This window comes from Podarcis liolepis, assembly GCF_965112155.1.
Source record: "Podarcis liolepis genome assembly, chromosome: 5".
In the NCBI taxonomy this organism is placed as follows: domain Eukaryota; kingdom Metazoa; phylum Chordata; class Lepidosauria; order Squamata; family Lacertidae; genus Podarcis; species Podarcis liolepis.
Genome location: NC_139556.1, coordinates 67,406,163 through 67,433,424, shown reverse-complemented (window position 1 = coordinate 67,433,424; position 27,262 = coordinate 67,406,163). Strand labels below are relative to the sequence as shown.

General features: G+C 39.6%; 1 protein-coding gene and 1 long non-coding RNA gene across 5 annotated transcripts in view; one reads left to right on the top strand and one right to left on the bottom strand.

Annotated features, from left to right (window-relative positions):
* PAK2 (p21 (RAC1) activated kinase 2) overlaps window positions 1-26,336 on the top strand; it is a 41,181-nt gene extending 14,845 nt beyond the window's left edge. For all 4 annotated transcript variants that reach the window (XM_083506485.1, XM_083506486.1, XM_083506487.1 and 1 more), the window contains 14 exons: window positions 7,978-8,188; window positions 9,601-9,701; window positions 10,091-10,241; window positions 11,515-11,546; window positions 12,785-12,883; window positions 13,762-13,891; window positions 15,109-15,172; window positions 15,981-16,029; window positions 17,296-17,408; window positions 18,137-18,254; window positions 19,310-19,409; window positions 21,279-21,475; window positions 21,658-21,795; window positions 22,633-26,336. In XM_083506485.1, coding sequence (XP_083362611.1) covers window positions 8,002-8,188; window positions 9,601-9,701; window positions 10,091-10,241; window positions 11,515-11,546; window positions 12,785-12,883; window positions 13,762-13,891; window positions 15,109-15,172; window positions 15,981-16,029; window positions 17,296-17,408; window positions 18,137-18,254; window positions 19,310-19,409; window positions 21,279-21,475; window positions 21,658-21,795; window positions 22,633-22,719 — 1,566 coding nt within the window. In that variant the 5' untranslated portion in view covers window positions 7,978-8,001 and the 3' untranslated portion in view covers window positions 22,720-26,336. The remainder of the gene's footprint in view (window positions 1-7,977; window positions 8,189-9,600; window positions 9,702-10,090; window positions 10,242-11,514; window positions 11,547-12,784; window positions 12,884-13,761; window positions 13,892-15,108; window positions 15,173-15,980; window positions 16,030-17,295; window positions 17,409-18,136; window positions 18,255-19,309; window positions 19,410-21,278; window positions 21,476-21,657; window positions 21,796-22,632) is intronic.
* LOC310708399 lies at window positions 11,719-12,738 on the bottom strand. The gene is made up of 2 exons (XR_014526998.1): window positions 12,417-12,738; window positions 11,719-12,162 (listed from the first exon to the last, which is right to left on the bottom strand). It is a non-coding gene; the product is annotated as an uncharacterized lncRNA (long non-coding RNA).
* Window positions 26,337-27,262: the final 926 nt, after the last annotated feature.

The window sequence follows — 27,262 nt, the reverse complement described above, 5'->3', positions numbered from 1 at the left end:
CAAAGGTTCCAATTTGTCAAAAGTCAAGACATATGCTGTAAGGCTCCCGTTTTAATAAAAGGAGACTGGTGGACCACACACCTTCATATCTCAAACCTAGCAGCTGAAAGGGAAACACTTTGTCAGTTTGGCTTGTTTCATGCAGGGCTTTTTTAAGGCTTTAATTTTTTTTTTTATAAAAGCATAGTACTCTTAAAGAAACCAGAGTGTAGACAACCAGGAAGCAGAAGTTGCTATTTCTCCCAGTGCACCATTAGACAGTGAAAGTGTAGCATGGAGAGAGATTACTTAACTGTCCTTGCTGAAAAGTAAGGAGTTAGCTCTCCATACAGCTTCAAGTGAAAGAAGTAAATAATGCACTCTTAATGTAGCAGCTGCACAAACCTCCTTAGGGGAGATCTGCTTTCACTTTAAAAGTTCATTAATTTAAGAAACATAATTCTTTTTAATACTGGACCACATTAAGTGTTCTTGTGCCCATATTTAAGTAGCCAAAACACATGCATGAGAGAGGGAATCAGTAGATTCAGCATCACCCCAAGGTTTTCACGTTCTCAAAAGCTGTAGTGGGAGTATAAAAGGTGGTGGGTCTCAAAACAGTCACATAAGAACTTAATGCCATGAAATCTTGTGAGACTGAGGGGGGCTGAAATGGTAACTGGATAGAAGGGGAAATTGAATAGAGTAGTGGCATGGAAAGGAGAAGACACACAGATAGGAAAAAAGTGGAAAGTGCCATCTCGTTGTAGATCACTCACTTTCTGGTTGAGACAGAGAGGCTATTGTAAAATATCCCCAGAGACATAGCCCATAGAGTTCAGTGGAGAAACTGAAAGACACGTGTAGCTGGAATTGGTCACATGTGCGCTCACCTCTATAGAAACCTCTAAAATGGAGGAGAAGGGGGTAAGCTGGCCTATGAGAACTGGGCAAACTCTGCAGTTCTCATAGGCCATTATACTTCAGCATTTAATGCTTTTGGTTCAGGTTTTCTTGTCATTTTCCTTGCTCTGTGCATAGTTATTGAAGAGGGAAGAACCCATTTGAGTTAGGGTTACTTTGCTGTTTTGACTGCAAAGGTGCCCTTCTCCATTGTCTCTTGAAACTGACGGATGCCTTATTAAGATTTTTGGTACTTCATGAAAACTGGTTTTCTCTATGTTCTTTCAAAAAAAGGGGGGGGGAGTAGGTACCCATTACAAACAGAATTTAGTTGGAACCCTGGAATATATCTGGGATATGGTTAATTTTGTTGAGTTCTCTGAACTTGTTTTTGGAGCAGAGATGCACATAGAATAACTCCCTGACTTGGATTCACATGTACCTTCACTGTGTTCCTGGTGAGAGCATCCCTGTTCTGTATTTTTATGGAACTTGGGACCATTCTGTTTCCATCTGAAATAAGAGCTTGCCTATGAATAATCACTTAAGCAGTGACTAATAGATACTCGAGCAATGACTAACAGAGAAGCTGAAAACTAGAGTTCCTGAAATAGCCTGCCAGTTTTCTTGCATAAGGTAAACGGCAATACAGAACAGCTACTTGCTGCTGTCCTTTAGGTGGGCAGTTAGGGGAGTTTTGTTCCACCAGACCCTTAATGTTTGTTGACTTGATCTAATTGCAGTTTTGTTTATTTGAACAATTATGGCCTGAATGTTCTTCTTGAACATTCAGGAAGGGGATCCCCAAAGGGGATGTTAAATAAATGTTTTTATACATTTATACAATAATATTGAATAGGAGGAGCAATCCTCTTTTTGTTGTTGTGTACTACAGCTTCCCCCCACCCCCGAATCATAGTTCAGATTCTCCTTTGACTCTGTGTAGTTGGATATTTCCCCTTTATGTGTATGTTTTTAAAGGAATGTGGTGAAAATAATGCCTGTATATTTTATACTTCACAAGGCCCAAATCTTTATTGATCTCAGGTATGTGTATTGGAAGTGCTGGAACCTAAATGAGAATCTGCCTTAAATGTAAACTTGGCTTCCGTGTAAGTTACCGTATCAGGGGTCAGCAACCTTTTTCAGCTGTGGGTTGGTCCACTGTCCCTTAGACCATGTGGTGGGCCAGACTATATTTTGGGGTGGGGGTGGGGAATGAATGAATTCCTATGCCCCACAAATAACCCAGAGATGCAATTTAAATAAAAGCACACATTAATCATGTAAAAACATCAGGCAGGCCCCACAAATAACCCAGAGATTCATTTTAAATAAAAGGACACATTCTACTTATGTAAAAACACGCTGATTCCTGGACTGTCTGCAGGCCAGATTGAGAAGGCGATTGGGCTGCATCCAGCCAGTGGGCCTTAGGTTGCCTACCCCTGCTCTAGACAGTTTGTCCATCTAATTTCCCAGGAGTGAACATTGCTTTAATTAATCCTGGATGATTCTTTTTAGCCTCTGGTTATGTCACTACAAATTTGCACATGCTTTGCTGAGTCAATATCTCAAGTTTAACAAGACTGTCTGATAACTTTGTTCAAAGCTGGCCAAGTTTCTGCCTTGTCTAGGTTCATTGTAAATGGGTTCTCAAAAAATGAAGTTGGAATGGAAGTATAATTCTAGGTTGACATGGTTGGTTTTAGAGGGTTCCATGGGCTCAAACACCCCCTTTCCTTCTCTACAAATTACCACTCACTTTTCTGATGAATGTTAACTATCATTTGCTATTTCACTGCAGGCACAAAGCCGAGTCAGAAATACAGTGCCATATTGGGTATGAAGTATGTGAGAGACTCTCTTTCTGTTAAACATTTAGTGCACTTTGTTTCAATGTCTGTTTGCTCTGGTCACTGGATAATTACTTGTAAATAACAGGACTGCTGCTGTTACTATAACCCCCAGTTTATAGTGTGACTCTTCAGCACAAAACATGTCTGGAAGCTATGGGTAGTTGCACAATTCTGAACAGATTAAATTTGAATACAGACAAACTGGAGTGATCCTAATTAGATCTCCTTGTATCCTTAAGGGAGAAGGTTTGAGGTCAATGGAGTAACAATTATTCCATCAAAACATATACAGAATCTGGGAGCCTTGTTTGATTTTGCCCTGTGTTTTGGTCAGCATGGTCAAGTTCAGAATCTCTTTTAAATGTCTCTTATTGTTGGATAAAAGCAGAAACTATTTCTCTAGTGCCAGCTGAGCCACAACTGATTTGGAGAAATCCCTGATATATTGTCTCTTCTTGCTGATTTGAAGAAGGTCCTCATTGTGTTCCTTCCTCCCTGTTAGTAACTGTGTGCATGTGCTACAGCAGGGAAGTACGTCTCTGTCTTTGGCCAGGCAGACACCTGCCCCTGAAAAGCTTCAGGAGGGCTACTGGCCAGGCAGTATTGGTGTATCTTGCAGCTAGCTGGTGCTTCTCCTAGTGGGGTAGGAGAGCTGAAAATAATGCCAATATATTTCACAACTGGCAACCAGTGTACTCCCTTTGGTTTCAGATAGTACATGGATACACCAGTAAAAAAAAAAGCGTGGGGCTTAGTTTGGTCAGAATCGAGTATGTACTTCCAGAATTAATTCTAAATACATTACTTCAGGTAAATGAGCCACCATACCTGCATGAGGGCCATGAAAAGTTGTGTCCTGGGTGTTTTGGACTCCTCTATCCATGTACTGGGATGTGGGTGGCGCTGTGGGTTAAACCACAGAGCCTAGGACTTGCCGATCAGAAGGTCAGCGGTTCGAATCCCCGCAATGGGGTGAGCTCCCATTGCTCGGTCCCTGCTCCTGCCAACCTAGCAGTTCAAAAGCATGTCAAAGTGCAAGTAGATAAATAGGTACCACTCCGGCGGGAAGGTAAACGGCATTTCCGTGCACTGTTCTGGTTCACCAGAAGCGGCTTAGTCATGCTGGCCACATGACCCGGAAGCTGTACGCCAGCTCCCTCGGCCAATAAAGCGAGATGAGCACCGCAACCCCAGAGTCGGTCACGACTGGACCTAATGGTCAGGGGTCCCTTTACCTTTTATCCATGTACTATTTGAAACCAAAGGGGCGCATTGGTTGCCAGATGTGATTCCCCCCCCCCCACTATCCCAACATAGCCTGAGATGGACCACCCTCAGGTTTCTGTAACAAAGAGGTCTCTGGATCATCCCCTTGCTTTGCACTGAGAGGAATACCTGCCAGATTCCTTTGTGAAGTGAGGGCTAGACCATCCCTAGTGAGGATGCCCTGAAGCAGCAATAATATGACTGAGGGAGGATCTTGGTAAGAGATTAGGCTCTCCACACTGAATAAATTGGTAGTCCTTGGTGTAAATCAAAGCATATTGTGGTGGGTGGCTGTTTGTTCCTGCACAAAACTGGGCAAATATACCTCGAATGTTGCTTACTCTAAACTTTAGAATAATGTTTTCAAACAGTAAGTCATTAAAATGTATATAGGTTATCTGTACTTCCTGTAGGGCTGCAATGTTTAATCAGTTAATTGGTTAGTTGAAAAAAACAACAACTAGAGAAATGCTGTCAAGTAACCAAATACAGTCGTACTTTGAAAGTCGAGCAGCCTAGTTCTCGAACGTTTTGGCTCCTGAACAATAGAAAACTGGAAGTGACTGTTCCAGTTTTTGAACGTTGTTTTGGAAGCCGAACATCTGACAGGACTTCCACAGCTTCTGATTGGCTGCAGGAGAGTTCCTGCAGCCAATCAGAAGCCGTGCTTTGGTTTTTGATTGTTTTGGAAGTTGAGCAGGAATGGATTCCGGAATGGATTCCGTTCGACTTCCAAGGTACGACTGTAGTACTTTTTTAAAATTTTTAACAGAAATACTTATAAAAGCTGCAGGTGGCAAACATCTTAAAAAGTATTCTCCCTTTCCATTAAAATAGGAGGTAATTATTATTATTTTTTTAAGATTCCTGCTTTGCTACTCACACATTTCTTATAGAAATGGAAGAAAATATGCTTCTTGCTTTTACCAGAATTCAATACATCTGATTGATATTAACTGATTAATTGTATTATCAGTTAATATTTATTTGTAATCTGTTACCGCTCTAACTTTCTGGTTTTCATGTAGTAACAATTCAGTTGTAAGCTGCATCGTATTAAATCTACTGGAGAGACACTTGAGAGAAAAGGAACCAAAGGAGCTCTTAAGTTGTACATTATTTGCTAAAGAACTGTTATGAGTTTGCATTAAAATAGAAAGAAAGATAATGCTAAGCAAGTATCATCATTCAGTAAATCCTCACCAGTGCCAGTAACAAAGAAATACCTTTCCTGCTGTAAGCCAGAGTGCCTTTTAAGTAGCTCAGAAGAACATCATATCAAGTAACCTTTCATCTTGGCTCTTTGCTGGTTGAGATGGGAGGAGTGGAATGGAATTACTAAAAGGTGTGTAGCCTGGAGGGACAAGCTGCTCCTTTGTTAACAGGAAAACTGAGGCTGCAGTCCTGTTATAAACTCCCATTGAGCTCAGTGGGACTGACTTCAGAGTAGACATGCCTAGATTGCACTTCAGTTGCACTCTTAACAAATGCTAAGTTGAACACAGAATTTAATTGTATTTTAGTCATGACATTTCTTATTTGGGGACATTTTAAGGCGCTTAAATCTGTCCCGACTCCTCTAGACAGCGAATAAACAAAATCTGACATGTTTATGACAGTGAAGCTTCTGGCATATACGGAATTAGGTGGTGTGGTGGGATGGAATGATCACTGAACTAAATGGTTTATAGTCCAGCTTCTGTGGAAAGAAGTGAGAATAGATTGGAGTTAAAGCTGCATGTGGGTCAGTCCAAAGAGCAGGGTAGCAAAACTGTGTGGTTAACTAGAAGGACTTGGGCAAAACTATAAATAGGGCCTAAAGTCAGGAGGGATGAAGCAGGAGTTGCAAGCAAGGTGGATTGATTAATGGATTTAAACCAGTGCAGTTTTAAATAAATAAAATAAAATAAAATAAAATAAAATAAAGTCTTATGGTTACTGGAATACTACAGCAAGTGTTTTTCATCCGATGAAGTTGAATTGCCTATGTTTACTAGGTAGAATGTAACTACGCACATTTGAGAAATGATCAGATTCGTTCTTCATTTACATAGAAACGTTCCTTTAATCCAATGGCCTGGTTCATGCTTCACATTAAATCATAGTTAAAATAAGCTGTGGTTTAATGTGAGTGAGCAAAACGCTGGTGCACACTGCAGAATAATAGGCAATTCGCTTAATCCCCGTTTCTGTTGTGTTGCTCAGAAATGTCATCCGGATTCAGGCTCATGGTTGGCTTTTCTCCAGACAAACCAGAACAGAAGCCAATGTTTGGTCTTTGGTTTAAAGTTTGTAGTTTGGAGGAAACAAATTGCAAACCTGAGTCGCATGATTCAATAAGCCAGACCATAGCTTATTTTCCAGGAGTGTAACAGGAAGAGGGGAGGAGCAGAAAAATCATTCACATTGATTTGAACTTGCCTGGTAACTATTTGGTTGCAGGAATTAAGTCACCTTCCTAATCAAAACAGTCTTGTTTGATGAGTAGTAATTATTTGTGCACCTGTGACTTCCATTAGGCAGTTTAATGAAATAATGAGCCCCACGACAGCAAGGTAGATTCTGTATTTGATACAAACATTTTAGAATAGTGACCCAAATGCTGGAAACAGCTTTCAAATTACCTGTTTGAAACAATTAAACATATATACACATTTATTTTGCATCCAGCCTGATGTTCATTTAGCAAGATAATTATTTTTTAAAAAAACACACACAAAAGAATAAGATTTCATGGGCTATGTTAATTGGGTGACAGAGCACCTTTCCTTGTTGGAGGGGTCATGTTACATCCACCCAAAACAAAGCACTGGAAAACCACCATCAAGCAAATATAAAGAGACTTAATTGCAAGCCATTTCCTAGGCTCTTTTCAGTTCTGTTTGCTTCACAGAATCTACTGCCTTATTACCTTTTTGCTGCAGAATGATCAAAGTTGTGTGTTTCTACTCACTGCTGTTTTGCAGAATTATGGGAGGATTGCAGGTATGAAGTGCCTCAGTGAGAAACACCTCTATTGCCAAAAAATGTGGTACCCAAATTTTGTATCGTGTCAATAATCTCTTTAGGAGGTTACAACATACAGAATAAAATCTAGATTCTGTTCAGTGTGTGTGTGTTGTCTGATGCGTCTTTAAAGTTGATGCTTTTGTGGTGCTGGAAGAACTCAAAGGCATTTTCTTCTCTTTCTGTGGTTTTGTGGGCAGTGATGTTAGTATGAAAATGGCATTCTATATTAAGGTGCCACCAGGAAAATAATGTTACAATTTCAGAAGTGTAGGTGGAAGGGCTGGTGAGTCAAGATGAAAGGGAAGAAAACCAGCTTCAGGCGTATGCTTTACTCAGTTGGCAGCAAAAGGCATAGAAATTTAAGCACAAAACGGATTTGACAGTAGTAGATGTGAGGGCATGTGACAGAGGCAGAAGGACTTGAACAGTCAACATTTTCCAAACAAGCAGCAAGCTAGCAGAATTGGTAAAAGATCAAGGTGATGTCTTGCTTCAGTGTCCCACCCCCAAAACACTGTGACTGGAGAACCCTGGTAAAATAAGTACAGTATCTTTGATTAGAAACTAGAACTGTTAGTCACAGAGATCTCTCCCCCACCCCTATCCTGCTCTGCCCAAATATTTTTCTTACGTGCAAACTTGGGTACAAATGTTTCACTTTTTGCAGGTGTACTATCTGCAGTGCTTTTTTCGATGCCTGAATTTCCAAGATGCCCCAGATTCCTTCAGAGGTCCCTGATTTGGTTTAAGATGCTTCAGGAAGATACTACTTGCCTGAATCTGTCTGAAACACCATGCTTCTGTTCATGATTCATTTGAATCTGTTGCACATTTCTAATAAGATCTCTTTCCCCTATAGAGAATATTAACAATGTGTTCAAGACTTGGAATTCAAGAAGAGTAAACAAGGTGTAACATGCTTTTGCTATCTCTACTGACTCTGTGTTTTATTTAATTGCAGTGCATTGACTAGCCATTAAGTATCATGTCTGACAACGGAGAACTCGAAGATAAGCCACCAGCTCCACCTGTTCGGATGAGCAGCACTATCTTCAGTTCAGGAGGGAAAGATCCATTATCTGCTAATCATAGCTTGAAACCCCTGCCCTCTGTTCCAGAAGAGAAAAAGCCTAGGAACAAAATCATCTCTATTTTCTCTGGCACTGAAAAAGGTAAGATGCTGCATTGTGTGGGTTCAAGACATTCTTCCCTTTGCAACTCCATTGTGCCATATGCATACTTTTAGCTAGGAAACACATGACTTACAGAACAGTGCAACATGGATCTCATTTCGGTGATTGCACTGGCACGCAAGAAAATAGCAACCAGCTTCACTGTTACTCAGCTGGGCAAATGCTGCTGGACTCCTTGGGATTGTGTTCTCTTTCTGTTGGTCCCTCTCCCTAGGACTGGGGAAAACAATCTGGTTGAGTACATGCAGGTTTTTTCTCTGTCCCTCTTCCTGTTAGGAAAAGATTGGCCAAAAGCAGGCCATTCCAGCCAGGGTAGATTCAGATAGAGTCCTGTGACAGAGGTCTACCTGGAGGCAGCACATTGGAGCTATGTTTTCTCTTCCTCTCCCTTCTCTGGGAGGCAGAGAGAAACAGACTGGTATGTAGCCTAAGAAATGGAGAATCACCCTCCTTTTTACGAGGGAATGGGAAGAGAAGCAGCCTGTAGAATTACAACGCAACTGAACATACCGTATACTCTTGTCTAGTTGGCTGGAGGCAATCCTCCCTGGATTCATCTTTATTAAAACAAATTTAATACCTGAAGTCAGACTATAGGCCCATCTAGCGCAGTATTTCCTACTGTCACTGACAGCTGCAGTCCTAATCCCACTCATCTAGGAGCAAGCCCTGTTGAATTTAACAGGACTCACCTCTGAGTAGACATGATTAGGATTGTCCTGTAAATTTCACTAAGCCCACTTTTGATTAAAATTAGTAGAGCCGTGTTACAGACTTGCGCAGCTTTAATGTTCTGAAAGTTTGGAGGATTTGAGAAAATTAGGCAAATGTTTTGGAGAAAATGGCCGGGGGAAATGAAAATGCTTACATCTTAATCTTCGTTATAGTCTTTAACTGCCCACCTAATTGTAAGCTTAGACTTGAGGTGAAAAATATAGGTTGCAAATGTACTTAGCTCATACAAGTACAATGTTATAGAGCCAACATGCAGAAACTAGTTTCAAATGGTCACTTTCCAGTTTGAATTGCAAACACAAAGATGCAGGAAAATCTAGGCAAAATGCCTTCACCCTACCAAGCAAGAAATGCAGCCCCCAAAAAGCAGGCAGCCCCCTCCTGCAAACAACCAAATGCCCTCAATTAAAATAAAAAATTGAGAGGGGTTGGGGGGCTTAGTGAGTGCCAGGATGGGTATTTGAGTTTCCTTCTACGTGATTTAGCTGAAATTTGTTACATGTCTGTTTCAAGACATCCTGGTTACTAGTATCATGGGGCATATTTGTGCACCTAATAGTTATGTTTAAAGAATATTTGCTGGCTAGGTTTACTAAATTTTAAAAGAGCTGTTTTACAGCTGTTTTCCTAGGCTGACTATTCTGTTGTTCTTGTAGGGAGTAGGAAAAAGGAAAAAGAAAGGCCTGAAATCTCTCCCCCATCAGACTTTGAACATACCATTCATGTTGGCTTTGATGCAGTTACAGGAGAATTCACTGTAAGTATGCCAAGCTTCTCTCTGTTCAGTATGTACTAACTTATGGTTGATAAGAAATAGAATATTTTCTTTTTAAGCACTGTTGTTACCAGTGTATTTCATCACTAAAAAACATTCTCAATACATATTTCTCCTGTTGCACCAATAGGAAAGCTGTAGAAAACTGAAATAATGAAATGGGGTAAATTTAACTTAAAATAGATGTTATATTGCAAAATACTGTTTCTCATTATAACAACAAACTGCACAGCTTTATGAAATTTTGGTTATGCTGACTTGTTGCATTGTATTGTCTGTAGGATCTTGAAATAGTGATTTTGTCCTGTGTCCATTTGAATTATTTATTCTGGATTTTATACTTTAGATGTAATTTTGTATTCTTTTCCTAGGGAATGCCAGAGCAGTGGGCTCGGCTGCTACAGACGTCAAATATCACCAAGCTAGAACAGAAGAAGAATCCTCAGGCTGTCCTTGATGTGCTGAAGTTCTATGATTCTAAAGACACAGCAAGACAGAAATATTTGAGTTTTTCTGCTACAGGTAATCTTTAGAATACTGTGGGAAAATTCAGGGGGAGCCTCAGATTGTTCTTGAGATGCGTTAAAGAATTTGCTTCTAAAATGAAGAAGCAGTCTGCAGTGAAACTCTTCAATGTATAGTGCTTTGGAGAAATGGCAGTGTGGGGCACCAGCTTTCAGTAAGCCAAAATTCTAATGATGGATAAGATCCATTACTGCCCCTTTAGTTTAAATAGTTAAAAGAAGTTTATTTGAAGTACTTGATCATGAAAGAATAAATAATATCCATTCATTTTCTTAAACATTTTTGAGTCTACGATCCCTATCTTTGTATTCTTACGTTTTTGTTTTTTGTAGAAAGTTAAACTGAGTTATACACAATTGATTCCCAAAGGATGGAGGTTTAGAAGAAGGGCTGTAAAAAACTTGCAGGAATCATTGTATATATTGATACGTTGTCATTAATAGTAGGGTGGGGAATTGTAGTGAGCCCTTGTACAAAATTGAGGGGGAAGGGTCTTGAAATTCTAAAGCTCATTAACTAAGCTTTCAGGCAGACATAGTTGGATACAACCCTAAGTCATTCTCAAAGTTAACCCATAAAAATCAGTGCAGTTAGTCAAGTTTACGCATTTCACTCTGCTCTGAGTGTGTTGAGTTGGATAGAACCCATATGCTACTTGATACTTTCAGGTATTCTCTGTATTTGATGAGGACAGATTTTCAGAATAGTTATAATATTCTCACATTACTAATGAATTTGATACCACAGTTTTAACATAGGCTCACAAAAGTACTGTGAACTAACATCAAATGTGAACATGTAAATAATAATTAAAAAAAACAGACAAACAAGGCTTATAATACCAAAATGAGATGAAGACTTGGCTTGCCCTTAATTTGAGGTTTCAATTCACATTAGTTAAGGGTCAACAAGTTTGGGTTTACCTACACGTATAAAACTTTGCTTTTCCAGATTATCCTAAGTTTCGATGTAACAGTTTTGGCATTGACTTTCAGTTTATGTAGAAGTTTCATTTAATAGAAAATAAAACTGGCTCTAAATGTTTTAGGCACCGATTATATCCACATTTATCTAGAAATCTGGGTTTTTAAAAAAGTGAACCTATTCTACTGAGAGCATGAAAGAAGAATAGAGTTCTTAACTCACATTTCAATCTCTCCTATAGAAAGACCCCAGTACTTTACATTTAGCATTGTTACTCCTATTGTAAAACGCCTTAAAATCTCTCGGTGTTTCTGTTGGTTAAATTTTCAAATTTCTCTCTTTTTAGACAAAGATGGATTCCCCTCAGGAGCACCAGCAGTAAGTGTGCTTTATTACATTCCTTACATTTCTCAGAAGTATTCACACTGCTCTATTGCAGTTCTTGATGTGGATCGAGCCTAGTGAGATTCAGTAGCTTTCAAGCTTTGCTTTTTCAAGTATTGTTTGGTTTGAGGTATGAGTCACCAGAGGCCTACACCTGACTTTAAAAAAAAAAAATTAAAGCTGGATACATCGGTAGATGGGATTCTTTCATGGTGCACTTCTGTAATTTATGACATCACTTGTCACTTGGTTGACAAGTTCAGAGGCTGCTGTTGTATCAAAGCCAAAGTTCCATATATCCACTCTCTTTCTTGCCAGTAGCAAGACCTGCCCCCCTCCCGGTCCAGTGTGCATCAAAACATTGCTTCTCCTTTCCTTCCTCATTTTGACTGTTGAGAGGTTATTTTTTGTCCTTTTGAGTTGGGCTTCTTTGGCCAGTGCTTTTGCTGGCTTCATGTGCTGTTGTTACTGCCTCCTGCAAAAGCCCATAGGGAAGGGGGAGAGATTATATATACTTTATTCACTCCACAGAGAACTTGGGGAGTGGGTGGAGGGAGTTCAAAGGCAGTGGCAGTGAGGAGCTGCTTGAAATGCTATTACAGGGGCACTTCTGGATGCAAACAGGATCCGTTCCGGAGCCCCGTTCGCATCCTGAAGCGAACGCAACCCGCGTCTGCGTGTGCGCGGGTCGCGATTTGCTGCGTCTGCACGTGCGTGTGACGTCATTTTGAGCGTCTGTGCATGCACGAGCGGCAAAACCCGGAAATGACGTGTTCTGTTACATCTGGGTCGCCGCAGAGCACAACCCGAAAATGCTCAAACCAAAGGTACTTTAACCCGAGGTATGACTGTATTGGGATAGACAAACTGTGGCTATAGGGCTGCATGCAACTCCTAGCCTAATTTTAAAAGGTCTCTGCAAGCAATCAGTTCAGAGCCCTGGCAAGAGTGATCTGCCTCTCTCCTAGCAGCCTGCTGGGCAAAGGAGAAAAGAGAGAAGTGGTGGCTCTGGCCACACCTACTGCAGGTATACCATCCTCAATAGATTAGTTCAGAGACAATGCAAACCTCAACAGAAAAAATAGTTTCCCACTCCATACTATTCTGATCTTATAGTTTTGTATACTTCCTTATAGTGAACTTTCTAAATGTTCTATAGTAGGGCCTAATTTCTTTTACTCCTTTCTTTTTTCTTTCTTTTTTTTAAAAAAAACAAAACTCAAAACTTCTAGCCCAATGCAAAAGGGTCGGAGCCTGCAGCACCTGAAGAGGAAGATGATGACGAAGTGGCTCCTCCGGTTATCGCCCCACGGCCAGATCATACAAAATCAGTGAGTCATTTTATTTCACCTAATAGTTTCTGTCCATAACTTACCAGTCTGCAGGTACAACGGGAACATGATTTGGGAGTCTCGTATTCAAATGTCACTTTAGCCAGGAAAAAACAATCCCTAGATTTCAGCAGTGGTCGTAATCTATAGCTTGGAAATAATATTGACCTATGTGGTATATGTGAAGCTCTTGAAGGGAGGCGGCAATGCTATATAAATATGTAAAGTAGTGGTAGAATCCTTTCTCATAATTGCAGTACTCTTTGTGGAGGCTTATAGCCAGCCATTTCCTCCAAATTGAGCATTCTATCTCTCTTCTTCCATTGACCTGGGGGGTGGGGTTGTTTTGCTGAGCATGTTGATACCTGCCTCTTGTTGTTCAGTGCCTCCACTCTAGTTCCATCTCTTGTCAGTACTCCCCACTTGAGTTTCCTATTAGAGGGGGCGACTGGCTTTTAATTTGAAACAGCATTACTTGTGCAGTGAGAGCTTGGCTTGTATAGTTGTTTCTGAGTTTGCAAAGAATGTTTTAGTAGTTGTATACAAGGGAATGTTACTGTAATTTGCAAAATTGTTTGGGAAAGTTCTTATCTACCATACTCCATTTAGAGCTTAGTTCTATAAAGGATTCATACGACTGTATGCTACTGTAATATACAGCAGTCAGTTGGGTCAGTTGTAATTAAGTCCCTAATGCTACAAAAACCTATAGCTATTCATATCGGCCTGTAGGCTGTAGTAGCCGGGGAGCCACATTGACTAAAAGGATAGCCATAAATCTTTCATGAGAGATGTTAAGTATTTGTGGCAGTTTCAACCTGAAAAGAGATTTGTTAATAGTAATATAATGGCTTTATAATTATGATATTTCCTTGCAGATTTATACACGATCCGTAATAGATCCCATCCCAGCACCTTCTGGTGACACGGGTGACACAGTTGCTAAATCAGCAGATAAGCAGAAGAAGAAAGTTAAGATGTCAGATGAAGAAATCACGGAAAAGCTGCGTAAGTTGAAATTCTAAGTCAGCACTTGACTAGGGATATGTATATGAATAGCCCAAAGTCATATGTACTGAGTATTCTGTATGGTGAATCAGCCATTGACCCTTCTAGTCACACACTGTATTTAACCTTATTTTGACATCTTTTCACCCCTTTGTAGGAACTGTGAGCAGATTCTCTTGAAAAGAGGCATTGTGTGAATGGTGTGAGCATTGTTATTGCTAGTTAGCAATCCAGGAGCGGAGGAAATGCTGAAGCAGGAACTTATAGCTGATGCATTGTTAAGGAGCATATCCTGTGTTTGCACTGTTCTCACATTATTTTTCACAGGAAGCGAACACTTTTGTATGAATAGACCTATATAGGTAGAGCTCTTCCTATGCAGGATAGGGACAAGATATGACAGTGTTTTAGAAAGTAATGAAAAAGTGGCTGTCTGTACTATGTTGAAAACTGCTTTTACTATCCAAAATACTCATATTATGTTGTCTTTTGAAAGTGTCAATATTTAATGGAATAAATTTATCAATATTTTGTTACACTACATTTGGTAGCTGCTTAGAGCAGTGTCTTGAGATGATCATGAAGAGTCTTTTTCTGTTTAAAATTATAACTTGCGTGAAGTGGTTTGATTTGTGAGAATAGTTGTGGGATTTTATAGAAGTTTCAGCATTTCAATAATCTTCTAGGCATGTATATGTTGCTCATACTAGTTCCATTGTCAGCAGTAAAGTAAGCAAAAACTGACTTCCGAATGCTCATAATTACACCTGCTAATCATAATGAAGCAATATATTCCATGAGTGATATGAACAATTGAGGTTCTTGTAAAGGTTTAGATCACTGCTACATCATTGAAGAAGATAAAATGGTGTGGATCTTAACTTTCCTTCTATGAACGGAACACTTTGCATTCATGGAACAAGGTTTTCCTGCTTCCTCCTTCCTTCTGTTGCCTCCTGTACCTCCTGAAAGTTTGCTCCTGAGGTTTGGAATATCATTGAAATATGATGTGGGATATGGGATGGCTCAGGAGGCATCAGGTTGAAAAGGGAGTTGATGAAAGTCCTCGCCCCCTTTAATTGAACAGAGGAACAACTTAGGAACTGAATCAGTGTTGACTGTTTTATTGATTGAAATGTTATGTATTAGCTTTCCAACGAAAGTCAATAGTGCATCTTAGTTGGTTTCTAATACTCCACATGGAATTTTCTTTTTAGGAACTATTGTGAGTATAGGAGATCCCAAGAAAAAATATACAAGATACGAAAAAATAGGACAGGGGTGAGTACTGACTATGAAATGAGTTAGTGGAAGTACCCTTTTCTTTGTCTTATTTGGCATTTGGTTTCTGTTTACAAAACCAGAAGCATCAACAATAGATTAGTATACATAATAACAACAACCAGATGCAAGCCTCCAACAGAAGTGGAAATTTTGAAACAATTATTTTGACTGCTTTGCTACTTATCCTTTACTTTATGGGATGAGGAGGAACATTTGAAAAAGAATTCCAGTCAGCTTGCCATTTATTTGCTGTCTATCTTTGGACTGTTACTGGGGCAATGGAGTATGGAATTAACTTATCTTAAGCATTAGTTATCTGACTAGTAGTCTGTGTCTAGATAATACTGCAAAATGCTCTGTTAAAAGGAAGGTCTTGCTTTTCCTATTCCTTATTTTACAGTGGAACCTCGGGTTGCGGACATGATCCGTGTCGGAGGCACGTCCGCAACCCGCAGCATTCACATCCTGAAGCGCCGCGTCTATACAGGTGCTGGTGCGATTTGGCGCTTCTGTGCACGCGCAAAGCCCAATTTAGCACTTCTGTGCATGCGCGAGCGGCGAAACCCAGAAGTAACCCGTTCCAGTACTTCCGGGTTTCCCGTGGCCTGTAACCCAAAAACACATAACCTGAAGCGTCCGTAACATGAGGTATGACTGTATAGGGCATTGATCTTATTCTGTCGACTTTTTTTAACCTAGAACTGGAATAAAAACGAAGTACAGTGAAAGTTAGTGCAGCCTCTTTGCCTGTTCATGCACATATGCATTAGAGATATTAATAGAATTGTGTGTTTTCTTTTCATAGGGCTTCGGGTACAGTTTTCATTGCCATTGATGTAGCAACAGGACAGGAGGTAGGAACAATATACCTTCTGCCACCTTTGAATTTTCTTTTTAGAGTGGTCAAATCAAATGTTACTGTGCTTTGGTTTGTTTGGGGTTTTTTTTTTTAAAGACTCATCTCCCAATAGTGAATTCCTCATAGCTGTGTGCAGAAGTAATTGCTTTGTACTGTAGAACCAGATGATAAATTTTAAAATAACATTTTGCAAAAATCAAATGCATGGAATTGGTTCTAAATTAGCCTTCTGCAACCAAGTGGCTTCCAAATCTTCTGGGCTACAACTCACATCATCCCTGAATGCTATCTAGGACTGATGGGGTTATGGTCCATAACATCTAGAGGGCACCACATTTGGGAAGGCTGTTCAAAATTCCAAAAGGAAGTTAATTTGTTAATTAAACTCTCCCATGTTTTTATCATAGAAAGCTGCTTCTGTTTAAAGAGTTAAATTATAATTTATAATTTGTTATGCTGCTAGCGCTTTCTTTTTTCTTTTGCCAAAATAAAAAAATTCCTTCCAGTAGCACCTTAAAGACCAACTAAGTTAGTTCTTGGTATGAGCTTTCGTGTGCATGCACACTTCTTCAGATACCTGAAGAATCTGACAGCTATCTATCTGTAACTTTTTTCTTTTGCAATACAGTTTTATCTGTCACTGTTAGTTCATAACTAGTAAGAACTGAAATAATGACTTTTAAAATGTGGAAAACTGAGTTTCTTGAAAATAAATGTGAATCAAAATTGGTGTCAACTACTGTATACCCCATTTTTGGGGTGAGAAAAAATGGACACATACCACTATATCTCTTTTTTGGCTGTCTGGTGCCCTTATTTCAGATTCAAACCATAAGAGCTAATTTTAGTACTGGGTCCATTACACATCATAGATACTTCCTTTCTTCCAAATGTTACACTTCTAACCACAGCGTTACATGTTATCAGGCTTAATTGTGTAGTCTTGTTGCTGTTGTTTTTATTTCATTCTTCTTCTACCTTATGTTCACCCCTGCACAATCTTGGCTCTCGTAGTTTCAGACTTTGTTGTTGGTGAACATTTCTTTTGCTGCCAAAATGTCCTGCCAACTTTTGTCTGTGAGGATTATGTTAGTTACTTGGATCAGTTGATCTGTCAATGGCAACCAAATGGTTGTCTCAGGAAAAGGAGTGTAAAGAAACTACCCATTTGCCTTTTTTATTGTAACATTTGAAAATGTTCATACTACAATTGTCTTTCTTTGAATATAAACTTCTGTTGAATCCCTTTTCACCCTTTTAGGTTGCTATTAAACAGATAAATCTTCAGAAACAACCCAAGAAGGAGTTAATTATCAATGAGATCCTGGTAATGAAAGAGTTGAAGAACCCAAACATAGTCAACTTTTTGGACAGGTAACAAAACACATGCTATAGCAGCTAGAAAGTTTGGACGTGAAAACCCAAGTTCAACACCTTACTAGGTTGTGAAGTTCACATCCTTGGACAAATCGCTTTTGCCTTTTTTCTATCTCTTGCAAATTTTGAGAGACCAGGGTGCTTCTCTGAGTCTTTGGAAGAAGGGTGGAATAAATATGCAATGCATAGTAGACTGGCCTCTCTCCTGAGGTACAGAACACATTTAAATATCTGATACTTCTGTAATATAGCCTGAAATAACTCCTTATTCCCTATATCATTTGTTGTCTTAAGTCAGGTTATCAGTTCAGCTTCTTAAGAAGTCTAGATAATAGAGACATTTTTTATATTAATAACTTCATGTAACAGACCTATATTTTGTAGACAAGGGAAGTGTCTGATACAAGACTGATGTTCCTGGAAACATGCACACAGACCTTCCTGCTGCAAATATTGCTTCAATTTTGGATCTTTTCCATATACAGTGGAACCTCGGTTGGCAAACACTTCGGAAGTCGAACGTTTTGGCTTTTGAACACTGGCAACCTGGAAGTGAATGCTTCCATTTTTGAACGTGCCTTGGAAGTCGGACGGCTTCTGAGGCATGTTTCTCCATCACATTGAGATTGTGTTGTGCATGGTGATACATAAAGTTGTTATAATGGTAATAATTATTTTGTCTCAATAATTTGTTATGTTTGAACTTCATCAATTTCTACCTTCAGTTTCCTAATGGAAGACGAATTGTTTGTCATAATGGAATATCTGGCTGGTGGATCCCTCACAGATGTTGTTACGGAGACTTGCATGGATGAGGCACAGATTGCCGCTGTCTGTCGAGAGGTAGGTGATTGATTGAAGAAAGATAAAATTTGCTTCCCTTAGCTAATTGGCTTTTATTATAATTGCATTTACATTACTGAGGCAGGTTTATCAAGGCTGGGAGTTGGAAGCCTTTAGCCCAGCATTTGGGTTTGAGCCTTGTGAAGTAGCAGTGGCCATGCAGGTCTTTTCATCTTCTGAGATACAAACCACAACATTTTAAGAGTACACACTGTCTAGTTTTCACCGAGGTGGCATCCCTGTATCTAGTCTGTACCAGTTCAGACCACGGGAGGGCTTATATAATGAAATGCTCTTCACAGAAGAAAAGTATTTGAACACATAGAGAACAGTGTTGGAGAAGAGTAGTTGCTGATCCAGTTGTAGGGATTTAACACATACTGGATGCAGTAGCACTCTCCATAAAAACAGAGGTTAGAAGAGTTTGGTGATGATTCTGGTGGATGCAGCTATTGTTAGGTTACTGTTGTGAGATCAATGAAGTGCAAAAACTACGGAGAAGATTCAGCAGAGATTTCAGCTGGCGATTAGTTCTTTCATTCTTTTTAAAGAAGAGAATGACTAAGCAAAGCCTGGCAAATGGCACAGTTGACAAAAGTTAACCAAGTGTATTGGATAAAGAGAAGGAAGACAGCATAAATCAAGTTTTGAGATAGAGGGTGCCCCATTGCACATTATTTTATAGACCACTGGAAAGGCACCGTATTTTTCTGTACTATAAACATGCTTCCTTCTGAAGTAAGCATATGAAAGACCTTTCACTGAAAAACAGTGGATTGACCTTAATTATGTCAATGTTTATTAATGGTTTTGTTTGATGTTTTTAGCTGGAAACTTTTGATATTAAAAATGAGTGAAGATTTATATCATGGACATATTGTGTGTATTCAACTTGTTAAGATTGTAAATATGGAACATAATTTTTAAAATTGCTAGACTATACAAATCATTTGTTACCCAGTGAGTAAAGCATTGTTTGAGGTTACTAAACTGTCTCTAGCCAATGTGAATTTTGAACATGTCTAGACAAGATCTCTTCCATTGTTTCCATACAGTGTTTGCAGGCATTGGAATTCCTACATGCCAATCAGGTTATCCACAGAGATATTAAAAGTGACAACGTACTATTGGGAATGGATGGATCAGTTAAACTGAGTAAGTGCATGTCAGTTACTTCCAAACATGAAATATGTGGCTGAACAGTTGGGTGGTGTTACTTTGCACATAAGTTTCACAGCAAAATTCACTGGTATGAATTTTAGTGTAACAGCTGCAGTGACAAGTATAATTCTGGGCTCAACAAGTCTTTGCCACTAGAGTGGCTATGCGGCTGAGAAGACAGGGAGAATATATTATTTGGAAGCCACATAAATATTTTTGCATGTATAGATCAGATTTCAGTATAAAGTACGTTAAACTAAGCCAGCTTCATAACCCATTGTTTGAAATAGGCTTGTTTTGAAACTCACACAGTGGACTGATTCACACATAATGTTAAACCATGGTTTAGTGCCACATGCATGATCTTTCACACGCCTTCCTCCACCCAGTGCCCACAATATGGCTTTGGAAGCATTTAATTGCATTTTAATTGACTCTTGGCTTCTTGTGTCATTTAGATAAGAGTAAAAGCTGTAGATGATATGGCAGAGTACCTGTTTGCCTTTAAACTAAACAACAGATTCCATTTATAAATGTAAAGCAGCTTACCATTGCAGTCTGCATTGTTTAGCACATGGGTAGGCAAACTAAGGCCCTGGGGCCGGATCCGGCCCAATCGCCTTCTAAATCCGGCCCGCGGGTGGTCTGGGAACCAGCGTGTTTTTACATGAGTAAAATGTGTCCATTTATTTAAAATGCATCTCTGGGTTATTTGTGGGGCATAGGAATTTGTTCATATTCCCCCCCCCAAAAAAAAAAAAATTGTCTGGCACCCCCACAAGATCTGAGGGACTGTGGACTGGCCCCCTCTGAAAAAGTTTGCTGACCCCTGGTTTTGCACACACACTACAAGTTTGCATTTTTTTAAACCAGCAGATGGCAGTCTTGATTAGACTAACCTTGAAATTGTTCAGTTGGCCAGAGTCCTCAGTAGCATTCTTCTCTTCCGCTTCAGTTTAAAATTAGATTTGAGTACAAAAGCTAAGGCTCAAGGTTGGGATAATTAAGAAACCAGAAGTACAGAATATTAAATACTGCAACAGCTGCCTTCAGCAATTTTAACTCGTGCGCTGCAATAATAGATTAGTAAAACAAATATGCTGTATCATAGATTTATGAGCTTAGTCAATAGCTCCACAGATTCCATTAAAATTGTGTCTTATAAGTTTAAAACTTCACTGAGGGTGGGGGCTTGCACTAAAATGAGATCCTTTTTCACAAGTCCCATGTCTTTTGTGATAGTTGATCAATTGAGCTCTGAATTCCTTCACTGCATTGTGTTGCAGCAGCAGCAGAAAGAACACGGCTGGGCTGAATGTGCAATAGTGTGAGGTATAAATAAGATGGTAAATCTATGAAGTGGTAGAATGAGCCAAACCATTTCTCACTGCAGGTGTGTGCGGAGGTTACATTTGTGAGTGTCCCCCTTTGTGAAGGATCCTGCCAAGTACAAAACTAGCACACATGGAGTGGTCTGGGCTAGAACTTGTCTTCTGGGTTGTTGCTACTGTGTCTTTAATGTATTAGACTTTAAAAGGAAAAAAAATAATGCAGGGGATTATTTCAAATCTCGAATCTGCTACCCACAATTTAAAGTATTACAGTCCACTCTACCACCTCATTCTGCTACATTTGTTTTAATAAGTGGTAGAATGAACTGCACCACTGTTGGTAGTGGATTCCGTTGCTAAAAGGATGCCTTCGTGTGTGGGGGGGGGTGGGTTGAAGGTGCATCGTGTGGGCACTGAGACACCTGTAGCTTTTTCTGGAAGCATAATTGGGTAACAGGGATACACCCAAAGTGTAGGACTTACTATTACTTTAACTTTCCAATAACTGCACTCTTTTCTTCTTTTTTTGTAGCTGATTTTGGTTTCTGTGCACAGATTACTCCAGAACAGAGCAAACGTAGTACTATGGTTGGAACACCTTATTGGATGGCTCCTGAAGTGGTCACACGAAAGGCCTATGGCCCCAAAGTGGATATCTGGTCCCTGGGTATCATGGCTATTGAAATGGTTGAAGGCGAGCCCCCATATCTCAATGAAAACCCTTTGAGGGTAAGGCATAAGTTTTCAAGGAACTCTTGATTCTCTGGAACATAGCAAAACACAGTAAAAACTCACAAATTTTGAATGATTTTTCAGGTCCTTTTCAGTTCTGATTTAAACTCAGGTGCTCATACAACCACATTTTTTGTTTTTCATAATGCCAATGTTTGTTTGTTTGTTCGTTCTTGCAGGCATTATATTTAATAGCAACAAACGGCACTCCAGAATTGCAGAACCCAGAGAAATTGTCCCCAATATTTCGTGACTTTCTAAATAGTTGTTTGGAAATGGATGTAGAGAAAAGAGGGTCAGCCAAAGAACTCTTACAGGTAAAGCCGCTGGTATCTTGCAAATGGCATCAGTTGTAGACAGTGCTTTCTGTTGACAAGTCAAGCTACTGTAAAGGAAGACTGATATATGATCAACAAATTCAGAAAAAATTGGGATAGAACGGGGAACATAAAGGTAAAAAAGAATGGTGGATTCCACATTATGCTAATACAGTGGTTCTGTCAGCACAAGCATTCTCTCTTTGCCAGGTGGAAGAATCTCCCTTCTCCTTGCCCTGTTGCATTGTTCTGGGGGTTCTCCTGACTCTTATACATTGGGAGAAGGGAGGGAGTCCTGTTGGGCCAGCAGGAGGCTTTTAACTGGCTTCTGTTACTGCACCAGGATAGCTGAATCCAACCTAGTATCTTTGCACATCTTAAAATTTTATTAGTAGATCTATATGATCACTCATCAATGCATGTTCCCTGGACAACTTTTAAAAAGAAAGTAGTAGTAGTAGTAGTAGTAGTAGTAGTAGTAGTAGTAGTAAAAGAAAGTAGTAGTAGTAATAATAATAATAATAATAATAATAATAATTAATAATTGCAAACAATTGACTAAGGATTCAGCTAAGTTTTACTTAGAGTAGACCTGTTGAAGGCAATGACCCTTGGTATAAGTTAATTTTAATAGCTCTGCTCTGAGTTAAGACTTAGCTGAATACCACCCACTAATACTGATCATATTTTAGTATGACCTAAGCACAGTAGGTAACCTGTCTCCCTGGTCATCTCTCCTTTGCATTTTTTGCTAAGTGTATGACTCAAAATGCTGCTGCTGGAGTTTCCTTTTAAGTGTTCGTTCATTAAAAGGTTGTTTCTTTTCTCTTTTGATAGCATCCTTTCCTGAAACTGGCCAAACCTTTGTCAAGCTTGACGCCGTTGATCCTAGCAGCCAAAGAAGCAATGAAGAGTAACCGTTAGCATTGCTGCTGTGGCCTTCATCATTTTTGTTTTTTTGTTTTTAAAGTTTTTCATAATATATAAATTGTTGCTCTTGTTAGGGAGGTTGAAAGTCTGCAAAAGGGAAAAAAAATCTCATCTGGAAGACACAAGAGAAGAAAAAATGGTGGTGGTAGTAGTGAACTCTTCTGGAAGAAGTTGTGAACTGAATCACTGGCCTTTTCACCACTTTTGCAGACAACTCCGATGTATTTTCCTATGCCTGGGAGGTGTTTTTTTAAATGACTTTGCTGTACCAGATCCCATTCATTGTGCTCTGTTGGGCACTTTCAATACTTGAACAACAGATTCAAGCTTTTGGAGGGAGGCATTACTTTGATCTGCTGACCTCCCCCTTCCATTTGTCAGTCATTCAAAATATTGCAACATCTGAGTTACTAAAAGGCGGATATGGTAGAATTGTTAGCTATAACTGTATTGTAGCATTAACCGCCCAGCTACCTAAGAACTGTAGTTTTTTCCAATGACTGTTCTTAAAGACAGAAGAACATGAGTAGAGGGGAAGAAGAAGGTTCAGCAACGTCTGATACATAATTTTGTTGCATGGACTTTTTAACATAAGGGAAAGATGCCTCTGAATTTAGGAGATTGAATACATGTGGGGAAGAGGAAAAAAGTGTTGCTTTTCTTTTCTTGGTTAATGCTCAAACCATCCCGTGGGCTCGGGGAGAGAACTCCATCCCTGTGACTTGTCTTCCATTCCTTCCTTGCCTGTGTAGGCTTGTTGGTAACATTTTAAAGGGATGTCTTGAAAGTGTGTGGTTTTATAGCAAAGTGTTGTATCCATGTTCTGACTTGGGCTTTGGGCTTTATGCTGGTGCCTTCTGAATTTTTAAATTGCTCTTCTTTGTCTTAAGTACCTTTTGTATATGTTGTACATTTCCCCTCCAAAGCAACTTTGGAGCTGTCAGGATTAAGTATTAGAGCTCTCTTCCTTTTTATATGTATAAAAATGTATATCTTCACCATTTCTACTAACAAAGACCCAGCAGATTTTCAAAAATAGAAGATCCAAGACTTTTTGTATAATTCAGCCAACTGAATCTTCTGAACACCAAAAGTGCTATTCTGTGGAGACAAACAATTGGAGATGGCAAAGTAGTCTAGATTCAACATTATTTGAATTGGCTTGTGAGTGGCTGCAGAACCTTGCCTTCTCATGGTTCTCTTGAAAGACTTACCAACTGTTATGGCTGAAGACAAACACAAGATAAAGTGCCTCCCTAAATGAAAGAAAGTAATTGGAGCTGTAGAGGAATTGAAGTTCTGGTTGAGGTGGTCAGGTGCACCGTGGGGATTCTTCAGTCACACCAGCCTTCTAGAAGCACTGTGATTTATGTGCAGCTCTTTATCAAGAATTGCCAAGTGATGTGCCAAACAGTAACATAACAGACTTACTAATTTGGTGCTATAGCTTTGTCGCATTCCTACGTGGTATTCTTGGGAGAACATTTTAAAACCCTAGCTAAGAGGCAGTCTTTAATGCCTTTAATGCCTGATGGTCAATGAAAAGCCTGTTTCTTACCTGTGTACAATATTAATATGTGTTGACATAAGGGCATGATTTCTGCTGGGTTTTATGAACAGGTTTGCAAAATTCTGGGTTCTGAGTCATTGCATCACAAAGGGCTCCATTCCCTCAGATCTTGGAGCTTCTTGCACCCTGCTCTGTACCAACAAATGCCTTATTAATGCTGATGAAAGCAGTGCCATACTCCAGTCCTGTGTCCTATGAGAAGTATTCATTTGAAAACTGTAACAAAGCAGCCCAGTTGCTTTCAGAGCATTTTGAATGTGTTTTGGTTTAGTCCAAGAAATGTGGTGTCCTGGTCTGAGTGGTATTTTAGGTGGTGTTCTTCCTCTGGCCATAACTTGCAATACAGTTACTATAAAGTATAGAATAGCCATGCTCTTAAATTTGATATATGTGAGTCAAACAAAGAGATTTAAAGGATTCTCTACAGTTACCTTTTCTTACCTTTGAGCTGTCGTCTGTTGCTGGCAATGGAATATGTGGAACCCATGACTCCTGCTGTGAGATAAGTGTATGTTGGTGTTTTTATGGTAGCAATTAAAGGTAACACTTCTGAAATAAACAAAAAGCAGCATTTACTGATTTTTAATGTGATTAAAAATTATCTTAAATGAGTAGTTGACTGCCTCATCATGAGGGTTCTCAAATCCTCCTTTAAAAGTTGCTTACAATTTGGGTTGGCTCAGGACTTGGCTGAAGCAGGACCCACTGGCAACTCTTGTGCCAGTCATGATCATGAGTACTATCACAGCATGTCTGCATGGGTGCTCTTAAGTATAGCAGCTTTGTACTACGGCAGTGCGTTCATCTAATTTCCCTGTCCACTATTGCAATAAAGGGTTAGGGATAGAAACAGACATGAACTGAATAGGAACGCTGTGTTTAACGCGAGCCATCGGGAAGTTCCTGATTATTGCGCAGCGATGCATGTGGTTTGTATGGTACAAGGACTGAACATGTATTGCCAATGTCTTAAAGCTTGGTTTAGAAGTGGAAAAGTGGCAGTCTTTTTCTCCCCGTCCCCTCTAATGTCTGGTTTGAATGTTCAAGATTGTATCTTCTGGGCACGGAAGTATAGCTTATGAGCACAGGAGTAAGAACACTCAGCATAAAATTGCATAGGCTATTGACTCCTAACTGCTCTTCCTGCTAAAGATGCCTTAACCAAATATCCAGGCACCAGTGTGAGTAAATATTGATCGATTCACATAGTTACTCACGGCTTACTCACACAGTCATCTTAGATTAGATGTTAGGCTGTTCAAACAGTATCCTGAATACTCCAGCATCGTACCAGATCCCAATTCAATGCGTTGCTGCAAAAGACTGTTTTGTAGAGTTTGAAATGGTCGTAGCTGAGCATGTATTGAAGTGTTCAGGGCAACCACTTCATAGCTTCAATACTCAGTCTGGGCTTACAAAAAATGCCCCCCCCCCCCAAGTTCTTGGCTGAATCAGTCTTTGAGTGTTGGGCATGTTTGCAATGGGACGTTATGGTTATTGGTGTGAACCTACAAGGAGGAGAGAAGGATAGAGAAGGGTATCTCATTCCATGAAAGCAGGCTTACCTGGAATGACGAGTTCCCAATTCTGCCCCCCCCCCCCGGCAAAAAAATCCAGTTGAAATAGACACGACTACTTACCACAAATAAGTTTAGCATTTGCTGGTTTGAATGGAGACATTAACAACTTGAGAATATAACTGATTAACTTAAGCAATCACCATATGTGTTCTCTGTTGTAGTTTGGAGTCAATTAAACTCTGCTGTTAAGAGTTACAGAATTTCTTTGTCTTCGTAGCTGGAATTAAGTACATCTTCTTGAAATTGTTTCCTTCTCTTTGTTCCCTTTCTCTCACTTCATCAGATGGAAATGAAAGTAGTGCAAGCTTTCAGGTTTTTCCCCCCTGTCTTCAGATTTTGTTGCCTTTTGTTTAATTTAATCCCATTCTGTTATTTAATTGTTACTGCAATATTAACTACTGTATTTGACTATGTTTAATGACTTTGTTCTTTCAGGGCTAGAAATAAACATTTCTAAAATGCTTGATGGCTCTCATTCTCTCTCCCACCCTCCCCCAATAGAGAGGCTTACTTGAGTTAATAGGGACAGAGAAGAATTTTTGTTTCGTACTATATAGTGTGATGGTTCATTTGATGTAGACTTGCAGCTTAGTTATCATTTGTCTTCAAAGCTTTTGTAATACCCAGCGAGCAGCTGCAACTTTTCCGTATTGAGCACTGTTTTCAAAGCAATTCTGTAAAAACAGCCATGAACGTTTCGCTTCATGTTTTTTGTGCTGTTTAGGTTGTTATACAAGTTGATGGATCAAATTGGTTCTTCGGCATCTGTATAAAAAGCCCTTAATGGATACTTTATGGAGATGAATTTTAGCCATCTGTTTGGCAACTTAGATATTTTGCAGATGTGCTTGAAATTATAACTTGATTACAATGTTTTGTGCATGATCCTATTGTTAGGGTTCACAGAGTCAACCACACACCTTTGCCTCTGGATACTGTCTGTTTTGTTAAGAATCCATTATATCTAGTACCTGGGACCAGCTCAAGATGTCAGAAAAGATAAACACCATGTGATTACCCCAGGCCTGCTTAGACTTTTGTCCCCTTTCTGGATTTACTCTCGATGGGTCTGCAACCCAACGCCAGTTACTTGATTCATAATTGAGTGTGCAGAGATTGTAGAGTTGGATATGGCTCCTACAGTGTTGATCCTCAGAAATAAATCGAACAAGCCTGCCCAGAGTGCATTTGCCTTCCCAATGAGGAATCTGTTTATATTTAATAAAATGATTCCACCACAGGTAACTTCAGTCTAAAATATAAACACACTGGGTTGTATCCAATGCTAATCCTACTTACAGTAGCCCCACTGAAATTGTTGAACATGACTAACTTAGGACCCGTTTTAGATACAACCCTTCATTGCCTGTGTCAGTCATGTGATACA